Genomic DNA, 21,429 nt, shown 5'->3' with positions numbered 1-21,429 from the left:
ATCAAAGTTATAAAAGTTTGAATTGATAAGATTTGGATAGACACAGTGAGAAGACGATACAAGTCTCAAGATATGTCTTTGGGAATCTCTCATAGTTATAATATGTCTGTTGAAGCCAATGATGTAGTTCCATCACATCATTTTTTATATATATATATATATATATAAATATATAAAGATATATAAAGATATATATATATATAAAGATCCATTAATCTGGATCTATAATTAACTCACTGAGATTGCATTCAGCATCCTATGAAAACAGATCAATAAAAAATTGCCATTAAAGTAGCTGATTATTCATTGAGCAAGTTAAGTTTTCTTGTCTTTAATGTTAACATTGTTCTTGGCATTTGTTTGCTTGCTTTTGAGATGCAGTTTCACTCTGTTACCCAGGCTGGAGTGCAGTGGCACAGTCTTGGCTCACTGCCCCCAACCTCCGCCTCCCAGATTCAATTGATCCCTGTGCCTCAGCCTCCTGAGTAGCTGGGATTACAGGTGTGCACCACCATGCCTGGTTGATTCTTGTATCATTAGTAAAGACAGGGCTTCACCATGTTGGCCAGGCTAGTCTTAAACTCCTGACCTCAAGTGATCCTCCCACTTCAGGCACCCAAAGTGCTGGGATTACAGGCGTGAGCCATCGTGCCCTGTCTGTTCTTGGCATTTTTTTTTTATTGCTGTATGTTGTGTTTTTTTGAACTGTACCAGCAGTGGGCCTCTGATCACCATTTGTATAAAATGACTTAGCACTGTCAAAGGTGATTAGAGACTGAAATTCGGATTTAAACTGGAACAATCAGATCCATTCGCAGGAAGTTAGAATTGTGATTTAGACCAGGTGCGGTGGCTGACACCTGTAATCGCAGCACTTTTGGAGGCCAAGGTGGGCAGATGGCTTGAGTCCAGGAGTTAGAGAACAGCCTGGGCAACATGGCAAAACTCCACCTCTACAAAAAAAAAAAAAAAAAAAAAGAAATTAGCTGGGCATACTGCTACACACCTGTAGTCCCAGCTACTCAGGAGGCTGAGGCGGGAGTATCATATGAGTACAGGTGGTCGAGGCTGCAGTGAGCTGAGATTATACCATTGCACTTCAGCCTGGATGACAGAGAGAGACCCTGTCTCAAAGAAAAGGAAAAAGAATTGGGACTTAGTTGTCCTTCCTTCCTTCTAGAAAGGGTCGCACTCTTTCACCCAGGTTGGAGTGCAGTGATGCAATCTCGGCTCACTGCAACCTCCCCCTCCTGGATTCAAGCAACCTCATGCCTCGGCCTCCCGAGTAGCTGGGATTACAGGAGAGTGCCACCACGCCTGGCTAATTTTTGTATTTTTAGTAGAGAGAAGGTTTCGCTATGTTGCCTAAACTGGTCTTGAACTCCTGGACTCAAGTGATCTGCCCACCTTGCCCTCTCAAAGTACTGGGATTGCAGGTGTGATCCACAATGCCTAGCCTGGGGTACTTTCTTAAATGGAGGATACATTGGTATATGTTGCCAGTCATTTTCTTCCATATTAACTGGGAAGCATAGACATCTAGTTGAGAGACACAAAGGGGAGAAACAGAGAGGGGAGAGAGTTCTATAGCTTCCATGAAATATTCCTGTAACTTTATTTGTTAATTGCCCTTTATCACAGCAGCTGGTTACAAGTAGATCTTTCTGCAACCAAAAGAACCCAATTACAGTAGCATTCATGAATTTACAGTTTAGACTACTAATATTAAAATCCACTTGAACTTTGTCAATTGCATATTATAATAGGGTCCCAATGGCAAAGCATCTATTATTTTGTACTTTAAGGGATGTTCTTTTTCCTAACTTCCCAAAGAAATGGCACAAGTAAAAGAATTTATAAACAACATCTGTCTAGCTCATGTTATTGGTTATTTGTGTGAAAATTTGTCTTATTACTCACACAAGATTTTTTTTTACCTTCTGGAAAAGAATAATCCACAATTTCCTGTAAGTAAAAAAGCCAAGGACATTTTTAAAAATTCTGATCTAAGTTATTTCTTCACTTTTAATTATTACAACTACTATTACCCTATCCAGCCAGGAAAAACGTCTGACCTGATATAAATAAAGCTTTAGAACAATATTGATTTAAAAAGTTTCAATAGTAATGGTAGGGTAATTTAAATAAAAGGACTGTCATATTCCCATATGAAATACAGATAAAAGAGTTAATAAGATAAACCAAAAAATGAGTTTGAAAAACTGTAAGATTAATTGAATGGATACAAGCAAAGACTAAGACATACAGCAATATTTCCCTCTATTTTCTTCCCCAGCAGTGTTTCAGATGATTCTGAATTCCAGAGGAAGTGGTAAGATCTTTTCATGGTTGGTTTTTCCTTTTTTTCCTGCGGAAGGATCATATCTGGCTTAGTGACGTCTATTGTAAGAGATTGTTTTTCAGAATATTTTAACTCATCTTTTGGGTCACTGATCTCAGGTCCGAAGATTGCAAAATGTTTCCAAATGCAGCTTGTTCCTTTGAGCACTCCTCTTTCATAATTCTAGTTATGAAACTAGTAACTCGGGCTATCTGTCCTGGTGCAGAGGATTTATCTTTTCATCTCAGGAAATTTTGAAGAATTGTAAACGTGTATCAGATTATCCAAAATTATTGTATTAGTCTTTTATGAAAAATTTAAGTTACTATTTCTGCTTCTATCTCTTCTGGATTTTTCTTTATTGTGTTTGTATTGTTTCTTGCACCTGGTGTGATTTTTTTTTTTTTTTTTTGAGAAGGGGTCGTACTCCGTCAACCAGGTTGGAGTGCGGGGATATGACCTCAGTTCACAGCAACCTCTGCCTCCCAGGCTCAAGTTATCCTCCCACCTCAGCCTCTCGAATAGTTGGGACAGGTATGGGTCTCCATGCCCAGTTAATTTTTGTATTTTTAGTAGAGATGGGATTTCACCATGTTGCCCAGGCTGGTCTCGAACTCCTGAGCTCAGACACTCCACCCATCTAGGCCTCCCAAAGTGCTAAGATTACAGGCATGAGCCACTGAGCCCTGCCTTGCGCTTGGTATGAATGCTTTTGTTATGGTAGCCAGTGGTGATTCTATCAGCTTATTTCACCCTTAGTTTTTATTCCTTGCAAAAATTGAAGAAATTAACACAATCTAAGGCAAGTATTTAACTTTAGAAACCTTTGATTTTTTTTTTTTTGAAACTCAAGATAGAGTGGTGAGTCAGCAGGGAGTAATACACTTGGTTTGTGGGAAGCATAGCTTTGGGTGGGCTGAGATGATAATGCCAGAGCCAGGTGTGGTGGCTCATACGTGTAATCTCAGCACTTTGAGAAGCTGCAGTGGGAGGATCACTTGAGCTCAGGAGTTTGAGACTGGTCTGCAACTTAGTGAGAACTTATCTGTATAAAAAAATTTTTAAAAGTTAGCCGGGCGTGTGGTGCACGCCTGTAGTCGCAGCTACTTGGGAGGCTGAGGCAGGAGGATTACTTGTGCCTGAGAGGTCAAGGCTGCAGTGAGCCATGATTGTGCCACTGCACTCCAGCCTGGCCAATGCAGATAATGCCAGATATATAAGGCAGAGAAGGAAGCAGGGTGGCTGGAGTGGTAAGGGAAGTGCATGCATGAAGATACACACTGGATTAAAGTGGTCCACCTGAGATGATACGATTGTGTAAAGAATTGAGAGAGGCTCTGTATGTGGCCTAGGGAGTTGGTATTTACCTACATCTGCTCTTTCCTGACACACATTTCCTAGCCAGTCCATCATCTAGACAGTACCACATGACTGAGTGCTGGCCAGTGCACTTCTAGTGATGATGACCACATATTCCACGAAAGCTTCCATTCTTTCATTCTTTCTCCCATCCACCTTGATAGAAATGAAGGATTCTGAGGGCCTAAAGGACAGTGACACTACAGAATGAAAGGAGAAGGGATTCTGAGTCATTGCTTTGACACGAGGATATTGGACTTTGCATAAGCAAGAAATAACTTGATATTATGACAAATCACTGAAAACTGGGCTTTGTTTATTATGGTAGCTAGTATCAGTTCTCTTGATTAATACAATATCTCTTTGGTTCTGCTATTGTCTTTGACATTGTCACAGAAAGAGAATAAAAAAGGAATACAGAAGCAGAAAAATATTACTCGGGGAGAGGGTATTAGTGGATGGGGGAGGGAGCAGCAGAAAACAGATGGCATTGGGCATGGAGGGCCTCATGAAATAGGAAACATTGTGTGGGTGAACTGACCTAATTTTAGAACGGAGCAGGATGCCTCTAAATGTACCTTGATTTGCGTGAAAGTAGAGTGACGTATTTTTGACAACTACAATTAAAAGGATATACCACCTTCTAGTTTATGCAAGTGTAAACGAGGCACAATAAATTAAGTTTATTAAAAATATGAAATAGGAAAAAATCGGATATCAAATATCAAGTTCCTATGTATATACCAAGACTTTTTAAAAATGCTAAAGTACACGATATGTATTTTAGAATACCATGTGGAAGATTAGGAGAGGCCTTAGACCCTGAGCTTGCTGAGCTGGGGAGTGCTGTGAGGCTGTGCACTGTATGTGCAGAATGTTTGGATTGTGTGTGATTAACTAGGAAGCATGCAGGGCCTGGGAGCCCAGAGAAAGTGGCAGGAGAGGACTGGTTTTTCTCTTTGCTTTTAGTATTTAAATAAAGTGACTTAGAAGTCAATCTTCATTCAATGAAAACAAAATTTCATTATCAGCTTTGGAACAGTTATTTGAAATTACAGAACATGTGAATGGTAAGGCTCAAGTTTCCTTTGAAATTTAGCAGAGGTTTTTTTTTTTTTTTTTCTGAAACATGGAACAAATACGAAAGTCTGAAATAATACACCAAATGCTCATTTTTCCATAAATGATTCCTTTGTGACCATCAAGTCTATGTCATTATCTTTTAAATATGCTAACATTGTGGCACCCATTGATTAGAATAAAAGCACTCCTGTATTCCTTCCACAAACTGTCAGTGACAGACAATTCCTTTGGCTTGGGACTTCTTCTTTCTTACTCCCCATGCCCAAATTAGAGATTTGCTTGGACTGAGAAGTTAAGTCTATTAGTTTACAAACAGAGGTCCCACAGGGTTTGGCACCCACAGGTCCAGGGGTTCTGAGGTTCTTAGTACACTAATCGTTGTGGTCACCTACTGTCATCTATGAAGCAGATTTCACAGGGGTGTCATTTCTATCAGGAACAGGAAGCCTGTGGCCTTTAGACTCTAAAAATCTTATCTGTTATAATCGCTACACTGGAGATTGACTGAACAAAAAGAATAGATGCCTTAAACACCACTTGTGCTAAACCTGGGACTTAAATAATTTCCAGCAAACTATATGTGTATTTTTTCAGAATTCAAATTTAATATACATTCTATGTAGAAAACTTGAAAAATACAGAAAAGCCAAAGAAGAAACTGAAAATCTCTGTACTTACACTATTAACAACATGTTATATACATGTATGCGTATAATTGTATGTGAAGATTTGTGTATACTTTTACATTATAAATATAACATGTAAAGGTATATGTTATATATTTCTATAAATGTATAATTTTTATATTCATATTGTATATTTATATGTAAATATATGTACATATTTATAATTTTATACATATTTTTATTAGTGATAAACTTTGGGTTATATTATAAAAGCTTTCTCACTTTAATTGCTAATATTCTTAAGAACTTCTAAAAATATTCTTTCAAGTGCCTACGCAAGAGCTTTCTTCTGTCATTTATTTCATTCTCCAAAAAATTTGTATGATGGAAGACCATGTATCCTGTATAATCTTATTTTACCACTATTACATTTTTCTTTAAAACACATGGTATTCTCTTTGAAATGAAGCTTTAGCATTATTAGAGAGAACTGTGAACTATAGCTCATCAACATCTGCAAAACGAGGCTTAGTAAATCAAGTGTCATGTGTACTTCTTTACATACTATAAGTGTGTTGTACTGCCATTGGGGGTGACTGCAGAAGCCATATTTTAAAAAGTCTCCCTGATTTGGCCATGAATTTAATAGTTTTGGCCATTGTCTATGATGCCTTTAGAGTCCATGAAGGGTCACTTACTGCTAGAGGTGATTCAGTAGTCTCTCCATTTTTCCCAAAATGATAAATGATAAGCCATTTTAATGATTTTCCATTTCATTGGAAACCTTGGCACTCTCAAAATCTATTATAAGGAATGTTCACCTAAGTCACTTGTAAGTATGTGATGGCATGCTGAGCTTAATTTTTACTTTGCCTTGAAGCAGGCAGAGTGTCAGCAATTCCTCTGTTTCATGTTCACAGTTAGACCTAAAACAGAAAGCAACTATTGTTTATTCCAAAAGTCATTCAGGGCCTTGGGTTCTATACATTTTACCACATGACACCTGGAACCAAGTGGAAATGTGTTATACTTCCAGCTGGTCTTTGTCTATTCTGAAGGTCTAAGTATTCAGCAACCATGCTTAGGAGAAGGGGTGGATGCTAAGGGAAGTACAAATCACTGAAGTTAAAAGGCTTGCCATCTTTTAGGGAGTTGTAAAATTGTGGTCACAGTTTTATTTATCACAATCTAAATCCTGTGAAGAATGGTTGTTCTCCAAAGAGAAGAACTTTGGAGTTCTTCTCTATTTGGAAATGGTCAAATAGTTTCCCTTTCTTTTTCTTTCTTTCTTTTCTTTCTTTTTCTCTTTTTCTTTGTTTCTTTTTCTTTCTTCTTTCTTCTTTCTCTTTCTTTCTCTTTCCTTCTTCTTCTTCTTCTCCTTCCTTCCTTCCTTCTCTCTTTCTCTCTCTCTCTTTCTTTCTTTTCCTTCTTTCCTTCCCTCCCTCCCTCCTTCCTTCCTTCCTTCCTTCCTTCCTTCCTTCCTTCCCTCCTTCCTTCCTTCCTTCCTTCCTTCCTTCCTTCCTTCCTTCCTTCCTTCCTTCCTTCCTTCCTTCCTTCCCTCCTTCCTTCCTTCCTTCCTTCCTTTTCTTCCTTCCTTCCTTTCTTCCTTCTTTTTTTCCATAGAGTCAGGGTCTCACTCTGTCACCCAGGCTAGAGTGCAGTGGTGCAATTATAGCTCACTGCAACCTTGAACTCCTGGACTCAAGCAATTCTCCTGTCTCAGCCTTTCAAGTAGCTAGGACTACAGGTGCATGCCACCACATCCAGCTTAGTCAAAGAGTTTAAATTCTGCAAAATAAGCAAATCTTGCAATTCCAACTGGACAGCTTTGTATTCTAGATAGTATTGGGCAAAATACAAAATCCACTAAACTTTACTTGTAGACTTCTATAGGTTTGATGAGATAGAACAATATAATCACAAGTATAGTGCCCAGAAAACAAGAAAATATATAATACTATTCAGTTTGTTAGTAGAAAATGTAACAAAATATAATAATAATAATAATAGCAATGAAGCAGTACCTGAGTTCGCTTACATAGTATCACGGTATGCTACATTTAATAGTTAAAAAAAATTGGGTGTTTGCAAGGGAAGCTTTCCAGTGCAACCATTTAGTGGATAATTCTGTCTCTCGGTAAAATCTCCTTTCGGGAAACCAGGCAGACATTAATCTAGAATTGTACTACAATTTTCCAATCTCCCAGTAACTCTTGTGTTTGAAGTTTGTTAAGTATTTTATAATGCTTGTGTCCTTGACTCCTTGACTTCAATATTTGCCTTGCCAAAGAATTCCAATTTACCTTTTGTTTTTAAGGCATGCTCAATTCCTACTTCCTAATAACGACATGAACCTGTAACGCTTTAAAAAATAATTTCTCAACCTGAGTAGTATTTATTCCTCTTATTATTTGCTCTTAATATTAGACCTATTATAAAAATCCATAATATGGTCTATATATTTTTCTTTAGTTGTGTAGTACAGAATTGGTCATATTTACTTGTATAAATTTCTTTGTTTCATATCCAGGAAAGTAATTTCCTTTATACAATTTTCTATTATACTATCAGCAGGCATAGTCTACTAGTCTGAATTTCAAAGGAAACTGAGCATTCATCTAAATAAAATGAATTATTATTGAACCTATCATGGTAATTATTTGGACTTGTTAACCCCTAAGAACTACTTCAGACTACTTACAGTTTTAAGGTGCTTTTATGAGAGAGACAAAGAGTGTGCATGTGTGCAAAAGAGAAATCACACAGTCTTCCTGTGCTGTGCGGAGAGCAAAATGGTTCATTCCATCCTGCTTCTACCTCTGTCTCACATCAAAGTAATTCATCTATGTTCAGAAAAAAAATTTTCCCTGCCTTTGCCACAATACAAATATTTTTGAGAACACTTACATTGAGTGTTTTTCTATCTCATCTAGGATGAAATGTATGTACTTTGTTGGTGAAACTCCTACAAAGCAGAAAATGCCAACTGCTCATCATCTCTCTTAAGGCAGAAACAGGGCTGGTATTGATTGATAGAGAGGATAGAAAGGATATAGGAGGGAGCTGTGTGAGGAAAAATTAATCTGGTATTTCTGGCTCAAAAGTGAAGGGATGTGTATTAAAAACTACTTCTGTGTGGCCGTGAGCAATGGCTCACACCTGTAATGCCAGTACTTTGGGAGGTCAAGGCAGGAGGATCATTTGAGGTCAGGAGTTTGAGACCAGCCTAGCCAACATGGCAAAACCTCATCTCTACTAAAAATACAAAAATTAGCTGGGTGTGGTGGCGAGGGCCTGTAATCCCAGTTACTCGGGAGGCTGAGGCAGGAGAATCACTTGAACCCGGGAGGTGGAGGTTTCAGTGAGCTGAGATCATACCAATGCACTCCAGCCTGGGTGACAGAGCAAGACTGCCTAAAAAAAAAAAAAAAAAAAGAAATCCTCTGCGAGTAGAGGTAGTGGTGGGAGGTAGTTGTGAGAAGAATATGCCAATTATTTTGATTCTTTACTAATGTTCTAATCAGAATCAGGAATCAAAATGGGACTTCTTCCACTTCCTAATATCCCAAGCACCTGATGCACAAATGCAGGTGCTGCCATTGGGGCGGGGCTGGAGCAGGAAGGAAGGGGATTCTCATGCTGCAATCTCAGCCTATTCTCTGGGGACGGAGACCCGTACCCTCCCTGAATATTTTAGTGTGACGGAATACTCAAACAGCGCCTCTACTCCAGCAGCTTATCCAATATCACTTTCAACATCTCTGGGTTAAAAAATAACTAGAACTTTTAAGAACTGCTATCAGGCTTAAACTCTGGGTAATAAGCGAGAAACGGAAAGAGATTCTTTCTCATTGTTTCACTTGATCCTCTGTCCTGCCTCAGTTAGGCTGTGCCTTGGCGCTTGAATTTTCATATCATCTCCATCCAGCTGCTTAATCATCACTGGCAGTGACTTAGGCCCTGTGGAGAACTGGCTAAACATCATCCATCTTAATATTTTTGAATTTATTCTTTTCCCTCTAATGAGCTGATGGATGAACTTCATCTTATTATTTATTTCTTAAAAATTCTTAATTTCCAATTCCAAAGCATTTATTTTTTATTTTAAAATTATTTCTTGATTTCATCTTAATATAAATTAATCTTTTATTGGTATTTTGATTTATAATGGTAAATAAAATTTAAAGGTAGCCATTATTTTGAACTGAGCTTCTGCACAAGGCCCCAGCAGAACAAACCAAAATGGAGTCACTTGTGTTAAGTGCCACATAATCAAACTGAAATGAAAAAGAACAGGAAAATCTCGAAATAGGCCAGTTTTTCCAAAAAACACGAGATTCACAGCAACCAGTCCTAAAGGGTCCAGTTGACCTGAGCCAGCATGATAACAAAGTCCTTTCTGCTTTAACCCTTATGAGGAAAGTACTCTGAAGTAACCTGAGGTTAAACAATTTGCTTTTTTGTATTATGCCATTTCCTTGCTCCTGCTCAAGTTTCCTTACAAAAATCAGTTGTCCTGCCATACCCAATGGGGCTCCCTGTTTTGCAGATGAGATGCTGTCCAGTTCATGAATCACTAATAAAAACCAATTACTCATTAAACTGAATTTGTTGACATTTTTCTTTTTTAACAATAATCAGACATGCCCACATAGTGTGAAAAATATAATATACTTTATTTAAAAATAATTTCAATATAAATTTTCAAAAACTCTCTCCCCTATAAAATATGAAGTATGAGGAAGAGGGAAGGATGAATAAGAAGACAAAGAGGAAAGATTCCAAACTTTACTATGTGACCAGTCTTCCAAGAGAAATTTTGTAGGGTTAAGAAAAGGCTTTTTCTCTTTCAAAAGTGCCTATACTGTTCTAGTTTATAGAGGTTTTGAATAACTGGACCAAAGATAAAGTAAAATCTGTTTATCTTTTTGTTCATCCTTTGAATTTGTCAATTCTGTTGTATTTGCTCTATAATCTACATTGGCAAATTGCAATTTTGTGTATTTTATCAAGACTCTGTTGTGCTGACTTTAAAGTTTATTCTTTAAAAAATTATTTTCTTTTTCAAACTTTTTTATCTTTTTCCAGGAAAAGGGGTCTACTTTCCACAGGTTAGTCTTTATCTTGGTGACTGACAAGAAGCAATAACTTTTGACTCAGAATCCTTTGGGTTGTCTTGAGAAATCATGATGTGGTTGGATATGGAAAGGTCTTGATTCTTATCAATATGTAGTTCCTAAAATTGTGGAATAGAGTCATTGCTTGGTTGTGAAGATGACAGTGTGTTCTTCTGAACCTTGGACACAAACAGTTAAACTGATTACATTGCTTTATCTTCAGAGTACAGTGAGTCTTAATAACTTGGTTTACTACAATGAGAAATTACATGTTATCTAGAGTTGGGTATTACGGAGCGGACTTATTTCAAACATACTTAGTACAGGCATAATGAATCAACCATGAAATGACAAATACACACTTCTTTGACTTCATACTGTGGAACCAGATAAGTAGAAGCGATTACAACCATTTGGTTATGAAATACTCATGCATATGTAATTTTCCACACAAAGCCCTTATGACTAACAGGTCTTGAAACAAGAATGAGATGCAAAAAGTAAATATCATCTTTTGTTGTTCATTTATTCCTTTTGTCCTCTCCTAACCCCAGTAATCCTTAAAAATCTATTCTAGTTTGAAACCTGTTATATAGACTACTGCCAAAATGAAAATAACAAGTTTTTCATAGATCTTTAGTGGTTTTCAAGACTCCTTGGATGATTGTGAAGCAGAGTGAATTACAGATGCAGTTCAATAAACTGTAGCCTTGAAAATGAAAGCTGTTTGGTAACACGAAGATGATATGGCATCTTATTTGTTCAATAATTGCTATGCATTTGGATTTTTAAAGGCATAACTTCTGTAACCAAATCAATTTTTTAAAATCAAGAAAAAAGGTGCTTTAATTTAGCTACTAGGGTAAAGGTGACTTTTTTTTCAGCTCAACAAATTTATTGGGCATCATTTTGTTTCAGGCACTGTGTTAATTGCCTAGGATAACAAAGCAAATGAGACAGAGACAAGTGAAAGTGGGAACACTCTTAAGGAGCTTAAAATAGTGATCAAACTGCCTTGTAAGCAATTTTTTTTTTTTTTTTTTTGAGACGGAGTCTTGCTCTGTCGCCCAGGCTGGAGTGCAGTGGTGCGCTCTCAGCTCACTGCAAGCTCCGCCTCCTGGGTTCACGCCATTCTCCTGCCTCAGCCTCCCGAGTAGCTAGGACTACAGTAGGTGCCTGCCACCACGCCCGGCTAATCTTTTTTGTATTTTTAGTAGAGATGGGGTTTCACCCTGTTAGCCAGGATGGTCTCGATCTCCTGCCCTTGTGATCTGCCCGCCTTGGCCTCCCAAGGTGCTGGGATTACAGGCGTGAGCCACCACGCCCGGCCCCTGTAAGCAATTTTTAAAAAATTTATTTTATTGTGTTAAGAACACCTAACATGAGATTTACCCTCTTAACAAAATTTTAAGTCTACATTACATTATTGTTGACTATAAGTACAATGTTGTACCATTGTATGCCAAATTTCCAGAGCTTATTCTAGAGCTTATTCAACTTGCTTCACTGAAACTTTATGCCCATTGATTTAAATCCCCATTTCCTCTCCCCCATCCCCTGGCAACCACTATTCCATTCTTTAATTCTGTGAAGTTGACTATTTTAGATACCTCATAAGTGGAATAATGTAGTATTTGTCTTTCTGTGATTGACTTATTCCACTTATCAGCAGAGTAAAATGGCAATCTATAGAGTGGAGAAAATATTTGCAAACCATGTAGCTGATAAAGGGTTAATTTCCAAAATATTTAAGGAACTCCAACAATTCAAAAGCAAAAAACACTTGATAACCCAATTAAAAATGGACTAAGGACTAGAATAGACATTTCTTCAAAGCAGACATACAAATGACTAACAGGTGTATTAAAAAATGCACAATGTCACTAGTCATCAGAGAAATGAAAATCCAAACCACAATGAGATTTCACCTCACAACTGCCAGGACAGCTATTATGAGAAAACAAAAAGACAAGTGTTGGTGAGGGTGTGGAGAAACCAGAACCCTTGTACACTGTTGGTGAGAATGCAAAATGGTGTGGCTGCTATGGAAAACAGTATGGGACTTCCTAAAAAAATTAAAAATAGAACTAACAAATGAACCAGCAATCCCACTTCTGAATATTTGTCCAAAAATGAAATCAGAATCTTGAAGAGACATTAACACTTATATATTCATTGCAGCACTACTCACAATAGCCAAGATGTGCAAACAACCCAGATGTCCATTGACAAATGAACAGATAAACAGAGTTTGCGTAGACATACAGTGGAATACTACTCAGCCTTTAAAAAGGAAATTCTGCAAAATGTGCACAGAAGGACCTTGAGGATAAAGGTGATCTTTTAGAAGGGGAAACAACCCCTTTACTATGTAACACCTGTGTATTATCTGATAGAACATTCAGGAAAGAAACCGTAGTGCCCCGATAGTTCCTGAGTATCTTTCTAGTTTGTGTGAGTGTTCTTACCCACTCTTTCAAGTCTTTCATTAAATGACCACTACTCCCCTCCTGTAATGTACAAAAGTCTTCAAAATGATTTTGATGAATGCACAGAGTAAGGATATATAATGTGGTACAGGTCACACACTTCACAAATCAGCTTTTGAAAACATCTTTTAATCATGGAAACTAATATTATTGTAATTTTCCTACTTTTCTTGCTCTGAATTCCCAGGACTTTTTTTTTTTTTTTTTTTTTTTTAAGGCAGTCTATCTTTGTTGCCCAGGCTGGAGGTGCAGTGGCACAATCTAGGCTCCCTGAAACCTCTGCCTCTTGGGTTCAAGCAATTCTCTTGTCTCAGCTTTACAGGAACCTGCCACCATGCCTGGCTAATTTTTGTATTTTTTGTAGAGATGGGGTTTTGCCATGTTGTCCAGCTGGTCTCAAATGCCTGGCCTCAAGTGATCTGCTTGCCTTGGCCTCCCAAAGTGCTGTAATTACAGGTGTGAGCCACTGCACCCAGTCTCCAGAACTTTTCAATCTCTCTCTCTCTCTGTTTCTCTCTCTCTCTCACACACACCCCTTTGAAATAAATGTAATCATACCAAAACTCAAAATAGTGATGTTGAAATTGTCTCTTTCCTTCATTAGTGTTACAAAACAAATGCTAGGAGTATAATCCTAAATTTTAAAAAAAATCAAATTTGTGATTTGTTTACAAACTCATAAAGGTTTATTACAGGCAAAAAGTAAAGTTTGACCTTGCTAAAATTTGAATTATTGTATCTAGTAGAAAGCAGTGATTACTTATGTTTTTTCACAGTCCTAAAATACTATTTCATGTACTGAAAGTGCTCATAAATTTCTTGAGCTATGTCAGTTTTAGGAACTTTGGCTCCAACCTTGGTTCTCATAGTTAGATCCAGTTGCTGAGTCCACTGCAAGGGCCAGGCTGGGAACTGAACTGAGACATCCATAGTACTCCCAAGGACCATGACAATAACACTTGATAATAGTATCCCATTGTCACAGATGATAGGAAACACGGTTATTCGTCATTTGTGTTTCTTCTTGAAACCATGTAATTTACTTTATAAAAGATGTTTGTTAACCATAAATCAATGATACTGAAGCATCAGTAAGTATCCGGGTTGTTTTGAGTAAATTCTTTGTTAAACCCTTTTATCTCCAGTGTAGTCAATTCCTAATTAGTTGCCTAACTTGTCAAGGTGGCTTGAATAGTTATAGATTACCATGAAAATAATGTGTTTTCCTTAGGAATATTGTGCATGTATTAATGCGTGTGCTAGCTACTATGCACCAGTTTAGTAAAGCATCTGGGTGTTTCTAATGTTTATAAAGGTGAGTTTGCTTTTCTAGTACAGTGTTGTTTGGGTAGGTGAGAATAATTGAGTAAGAATAAAATCAGAATGTACCAACTACATTTCATCAATATCACTCATCTGAGTTGTATTTTATTTCACTAGTCAGTCAAAAAGACTAGAAGTGGCCGGGTGTGGTGGCTCATGCCTCTAATCCCAGCAGTTTGGGAGGCTGTGGCGGGCAGATCATCTCAGGTCAGGAGTTTGAGACCAGCCTGGACAACATAGTGAAACCCTGTCTCTACTGAAAATACAAAACTTAGCTGGTTGTGGTGGCGTATGCTTGTAATCCCAGCTACTCGGGAGGCTGAAGCAGGAGAATCACATAAACCTGGGAGGCAGAGGTTGCATTGAGCCAAGACTGCGTTACTGTGCCCCCGCCTGGGAGGCAGAGTGAGACTCCATCTCAAAAACAAACAAACAAACAAACAAACAATAAAGAGTAGAAGAGATGCAAGATAATGAAAGAGTTTCCTAGCCTCAGTCATTTGGTCCATTCTTTAAATACTACTCATGGAATATGTGGTCCTTTGACTTGGATCCTGCTAGAGAAGCAATGGAAGGACTGGGTCTATGACATTAACAATTAGAAGGCCATATGGAACACAGGCATGGCCTTGGTGCTTTCTTTTGTTTCTGCCAAAGTCAGGGTGTCCAAGAGAGATCCACTCTGGCATCCAGACACTTTGAGGTCAACACCACTTACTTATCTGATTGACACTTAACCTCAAACAAATCTACCCAGAGGCCTTAGGATCTTAAGTGCTGGTAAACAAGGTGAATTTGTTTGGGAGTTCAGTTCCCAAATGGCATTTTGTTTTCATACCTCCATTATGTTTAAACTTCCGTGATCAGATTTGGGAGGCATGGAAAATGTTGATTAAACCTTAAAGTACTTCAAGAGATTGAAAATCAGCGCAAAACTCAAGTTCCAGAATGAAATGCTTTCTGTGTCTTGTTTACTAAGATTTTCATTCAACTGGTATTTCCTGTCTTGAAATTCCACCAGTTCTATCACCATCCTGTAACCCATGTGCATACCCCTCTGTACTTGTATCCAAATTATGAAAAATCCTTTTTATTTTTGACGTTCTAAAATACTAAAAATGTAAAACAGAAACAAATGCAAAAAAGTAATCACAAAAATGTAGAAAAATGAAGACATTACCAAGGAAATGTTAGGTGTCTCTTACAGAGGAAAGAAAATGTGATGGAGATGGGGTATACAGAGTTTCTGTTTGGAGTGATGAAAACATTCTGGAAATATATAAAGGTGATGGTTGTAAAACATCGTGAATGTAATTAAACCACTGAATTATACCCTTAAAATGGTTAAAATAATACACTTTATATGTATTTTACTACAATTTTTAAAAACTCCAATAAAGTAATATACCAAATACCATTGAAGTGTACACTTTAAATAGGTTTTATGGAATGTGAATGATATCTCAGTAAAGGTGTTAAGGAAATGTCATGGAGAGAAAGAGGATCAAGCCTACTGAAAGAGAAAGATCACAGGTGACGTGTTAGAGTCCTAGCCTTTCGGTTTTCATTTTTGAGAATTTGATTTTATTTGCTTCTCCCTACACAGTACTATATGGCAGGTGTCCCACTTTAATGCACATTTGGAGGAAACAGAATGGCAAACTATTGTTGCTATTGGCATATGAATCTTATTTGTTTTTAGCACTGTGGCTTGTAAAACCTTGGGTTTTCCTTCCAATATTTAAAAGAATCAAGCTGAACAGTGGCAGGTAGCCTTTTTGATTTTTATCAAGATGGCAATTTGAATAGCAATAGAAACCCAGCAACCCTTTTTTTTTTTGGTCAGGTTTTCTCAAATTTTGGCAACATATAGAAAAGAGCTATCAACAATTGCCCTTGTTAGATAATTAGATGTCTAATGTATTTTTTTTTTTGTAAAGACAGAATTTTGCCATGTCACCCAGGCTAGTTTTGAACTCTTGGACTCAAGGGATCCTCCCCGCCTTGGCCTCCCAAAGTGCTGGGATTGCAGGCATAAGCCACTGCTTCTGACCCTTCGTTTTCTACTTACAGTGATAGTCTACTTATCAAAACTCGATATAAGACGAATGGGGTAGGGGAAGGGGAGGACTCACAGGAAAAGGAGACATTTTATAATTTATCAAGATAAATAATGCCACCTCAGGTTTTATAACAAATAAAGCCACCCTTAATAGCGACGAAAAAGCACTTGGATCTTTTAGTTATGGCTCTAAGGAAAATTATTAGCAGAACCAAATTTTCTCTTAGCTAACCTTTTTAACCTTTCTTGAGATGACACTGATTTTCTCAAACATACTTAAGAATTCCAAAATAAAAAATCAAAATGCCTTCCTCAGGACAAACTTGTTCTGTTCCTGATGATTCTTCTGGAACCACAGTCAATGAAATCATCACAAACACCACAGCGTTTGTTCCGGGATAGACTTTCTGATGTCTCATTCCAAGACAAAGAAAGACTGAAAAATCCAAACCGAGAAATGTTTCTCTAAAACAAACTCTGTATTGTTTGAAAGATCCTCTTCTTAACTGCATGAAAAAATGCTTGATGGAGTTATTTTTAACTGGGGACAGAACGTTCATTCTGAGAAGTGTTCAGATCCCTAATTTTATAATGAGCAGAAATACATACTGTTGAAAGACTAGGCCAAATTCAGTACTCCCATCAACATTTAGGTGCAGGATCATCAACAGACAGACCAGTTTACAGTTTTCAGGAACTAAAGTCTTCTAGCTGCAGTGAAGTCCTGATTCTGGATCACCTGGATTCATGCAAGATGGCACAGGGTGCCTGTCATCATCTACATATAGAGTTAGCTTTTTTTGCCTATGCACAATGTTTCTTTATGAATAATGAAGCTGGATGATACCAAATAGATTCTATTGCTTTATTGAGCATTACTTTCATTAAACAATGTTAGCCATATAGGAATGATTTAAAAAAACAACTAACATTCTTGGAATATGAACATCCTATTAACTGATACAAACTGACTCCATCTTTCTTATAGCAGTGAATTTTCAGGTCACACACAATCAGTCATTTATACTCCAAATACAACAGTCACTTTTGTGTTAATCATCCAGTACAATTCACAGGTTCCTATTACACAGGTGGATGTACTTAGAGAGTTTTAGCACAAAAGCTGATACAAATATGAAAGTGGGCTCAGTCGAATGGTTAGTGAGGTGCTAGAGGTGAGTGTCGGCGATGGGTATCCTCCTGAGCTCCACGATCTGGGAGTCAGTCAAGGTGCCCCCCTCCTGGCTGCCTTGACCAGATTCATTGTCACTGACACTGAGACCAGCACCTGCCACAGAAATAGAATGAACACAAAAATCCAAACTATTAATGCAGTGCATTCTTAAGAATCAATTTACATTAGGTCAATTCTTTTTATTTCTATTATATTAGTAAAAAATAAGCTATGCATTTAGAATAGATATTATTAATACCTAACAATTATGAAACTATCTTTTAGTTTCCTTTGATAGTTTTTTAAAATGTACAGATTAATTTCTAAAGACACACATTTGGGTTCTCAATCTTTATTGTTTGTTTCCACATGGTGGACAGGTGTAACCTACTATCAGAATATAATCTCTCAATGGGGGTCTCATCCAAATAGAAAACCAGTCAGGTTATTAGACTTTTTCACCAGTGGGGTAGGATTTGCTGTTACAAAACATATAGGCCCCGAGCTCATATGCACTGAGGTCCATCACTTGAGATTCAGTGTTGGGCAGTGATCTGAGAAGAAAGACAGGTATGTGAGAACACCTGGAGTCACACCAGTGCCCTGAAGACATTGGCTCTGAATGATTCAGATCTGATCCTAAGATAAAAATAATTACATAACACAGTGCCAAAATAGATCCACACGGGAATTCCACCACAGCAGTTAACTACTGACAGTGCTCAGAATCTGTTTTGAGGAAGCTCCACTATTTGCTACTTTGTTTTGTTTTTTTGTTGTTGTTTTGTTTTTTACAACTCAGATAATTGAGAAAACTTAAAACTATGCTAGAGTAACAGCTTGTTCTTTTCTTTTTCTTTCATATTTCTAGAGAACAATGTTCTTTTCTTTTGTAATACAGTTCAGAGGAACACACTAACTATCATCCTCTCTACACACACACACAATGGGGATGTGGTCATAGGGCGTGCTGGATGAATCACCAGAGCTTACCAGGGCCAGCCCCACTAGACTCTGCAAACAAGGAGGAAAGTGAAAAGCCGCTTGCTTAGGCAGCTGGGATTTCCCTTTCTGAGATGAAGAAAAGGCAATTCTGCAGAGTTGATAGTTGTGGGAAAATGGTGAATTAGCTTAATCTTAGCCTGTCTGGAGATGGAAGCCAGAGCCTACTAGTGACCTTCTAGCCAAGCCCTTCTTCTGGGTCTCTGACCTTTGCACTCTCTCTGTTAAAGGCCACTGTTGAAACTCCACTTCCTCCCTTTGCTTCTGTGACATGGTACTTGCCCATCTCATCCTCTGATCTGCTGGCGCTTTCTAGACCTCTTCTGCTTTCTCATACATTTCCTCCTGCTGCCTCATTTCTGGAGGCCTTGTCTTCTGCCCTGCCTCAAGGCCTGCAGGATCCTCTTGCCTGCATTCTCTCCTAATGTCTCACTAGGGTTTCCAAGCTCAGGACATGGAGCAGCAGGTCACTGCCTTTTCACACCACATTCTTATTTTGGCACCTCTGCCTGGGGTGCTCTTCTCACTTCCCACCTCCTTCATGTGGCTGCCTCCACTCTTCCTACCAGTATCAACCCTGCTACCCCTTGAAACAGGATGATTCTCTTTTAAAATTTCTGACTCCCCCACTGGATTATGTCCTTCCTATCTTCGTCTCCTAGCTCAGTACACTGTAGGTGTTCAGTAAATGTCTGCTGAATGTAGTAATAAACTGTGCTCTGCATCCTAAGTCGTGAACCTGCCTGTTCCATCTCATCTCCTGTTCTGTTCCTCTGGTCTGTTCTGTATTCTGCTGCCCTCTCCTTCTCAAGAACAAATGTTAGTTCCTATTGCCAGTTGCACTGAGTTGGGAACCTTCTGCTTTGGCTCTCAAATCAGTCCTTAATCTGTCTCTAGCCTATCAAATAGATGCATCCCAACCATTGCCTTTTGGAGAGCTTTCTCTGAAACTGATCAGGTCTCCTGATGCCCTGAATGCAGCATGTTAATTCCAGCCTGAGTGTCTTCCTGCCTGTCCATCAAGGCCCATCTCTATACCTTTTTACAGATACTTATTTTTCCATCTTATTAAAATAGGGAGCTGGAGGACATAAAATGTGAAAAGTTCTCATCCCTGACAAAATCATTAATCACGTCCCCTTTATTCTCTCACACTGCCCAGGTTTCGATGATAAATTTAATAATACTCCTATCTATAATGTATACATAAGCCATAAAGTAAAATGCTTAACAAACACCCATAAACTCTTTTCCTCAAGAAACAGAATATTGCCAATGACAATGTATTTTTAAAAATTTAGTAAGTTGCTAAAATTTAACAATTTCACATAAAAAAATCAGATTTCTGGTTTCTCTTGAAAAAACAAAAACCAAAACAAACAAAAACCAAAACAAAACAAAAAAACAACCAGAAGATCAGGCAACACTGGGCCTGCATTTCTGCATTACAAAACAAACAAAAAACAACAACAAAAAAACCCATGGACCAGGCAGTCCTTCAGTTTGTCTCTGTTTTCACCCAGCCCTCTTCAATCATTTATGGAATACCATAAATAATGCTTGGCCCCTGAAGGTAACATTTGTGTCTACTTCCAGGCCTTCGAAGGACAAATGGCCCACGTTTCTCTGCTGTGAACAGGAGAACTGTGTTATTTGGAAGAACCTCAGTGAATTGTAAGATAGTGGCCATTCTATAAGGAGGTTACTAAGGCCCTGGAGCCTGTAGCAAGGAAGAGCTAAATATGGAAGCACTAGGGAGGAACAGAGAGGACCCCAAGATTGGCCTCAGGGAAGACTGAGGCCAAATCGTTTAACTAGTACCAACTCCCAGTGATTTCAGTGTCTGCCCACTCTAGATCCCACTAGGAATATCATCATAAAGCGTGTGATGACACCTGGGACAAAGCACACTAGAAAGACAAGCTCTACCTTACTGCAAGCATGCTGAGCTTGTTTAGCAACTCAAGATATGTAAGCAAGTTCTAGACTCCTCTTGAGTCACCACATCTACCTGACCCACCTCATCATCTTTTGCAGTTTCTTCCCAGTTCAAAGAAATGCACAAATATCCAAATTCTCATCCCTCACTGAGACTCAGAAAAGGCATATATTACACACAAGTATAACAAGCTGAGACCTGGGAGCACAAATCAGGTCTCCCATCTCTTTGCAATTCATTAAATGATATAGGTGGGTAGTTTGCAGTAAGTATCCTGATTTTCTGAAAGGTGTTTCCATGCTTAAATTTCAAACCAAAAGTTTAAGAAAAATCCAGCGACTGTGGTAACAGGGACACTTTCCTTTGGTCGATAGAACAGGCAATCATAAAGGAACTAAAACTAATAATTTACATTCATCATGAGCTTCACCTTTCTTAACATTTTAATATACTTTGGTTAGGATAGGGTGACTATCAGTCCTGTTTTACAGATGCAGGGACTGAGTGAGGATGAGAGGTGCTAGTTGAGTGGCCTCTGTGACAATGATCAATGTGACAATGATCTAAAGACCACACCCCTTCCATCTTTTTCTGAGGAAAAAAATCAAAATCTTTCAAAATTCCACTTTTCCATTTTGATTCTCACCTAACTTTGTTTACTACACTGGGCTGCAGAATTTCTTGAAGTTAAATAAGTCATTGTGGTTTGATGTGATATCTTGCAAAGAGAAATTTATTGATGAGTTCTTGGAGAGGTTTGAGTATTTTGGGCCTTGATTCTGAATGTTTTCATTAGTGTTCAAGGACTTGCCATCTATTTTCTTCTAACTGAAAAATAAATCATGTCTAGGTTTCTGATAGGGAAATGTTTACCATGACATTGATGTCATCGGCCTCGGATAACACCAGGAAGC

General features: G+C 38.1%; 1 protein-coding gene across 11 annotated transcripts in view; it reads right to left on the bottom strand.

The window, feature by feature from the left end:
- Positions 1-17,251: 17,251 nt before the first annotated feature.
- Positions 17,252-21,429, bottom strand: part of ADGRV1 (adhesion G protein-coupled receptor V1) — a 597,366-nt gene continuing 593,188 nt past the window's right edge. For all 11 annotated transcript variants that reach the window (XR_012413865.1, XR_012413864.1, XM_005557361.4 and 8 more), the window contains one exon: positions 17,252-17,688. Coding sequence is in view for 9 of the 11 variants with exons in the window: in XM_005557361.4 (XP_005557418.3) it covers positions 17,570-17,688 (119 nt within the window). In the remaining 2 variants the exon portion in view is untranslated. The remainder of the gene's footprint in view (positions 17,689-21,429) is intronic.

Source organism: Macaca fascicularis, chromosome 6 (genome assembly GCF_037993035.2).
Source record: "Macaca fascicularis isolate 582-1 chromosome 6, T2T-MFA8v1.1".
In the NCBI taxonomy this organism is placed as follows: domain Eukaryota; kingdom Metazoa; phylum Chordata; class Mammalia; order Primates; family Cercopithecidae; genus Macaca; species Macaca fascicularis.
Note: the sequence above shows the minus strand (reverse complement) of the source record. Positions and strands in the feature narration are given on the sequence as shown.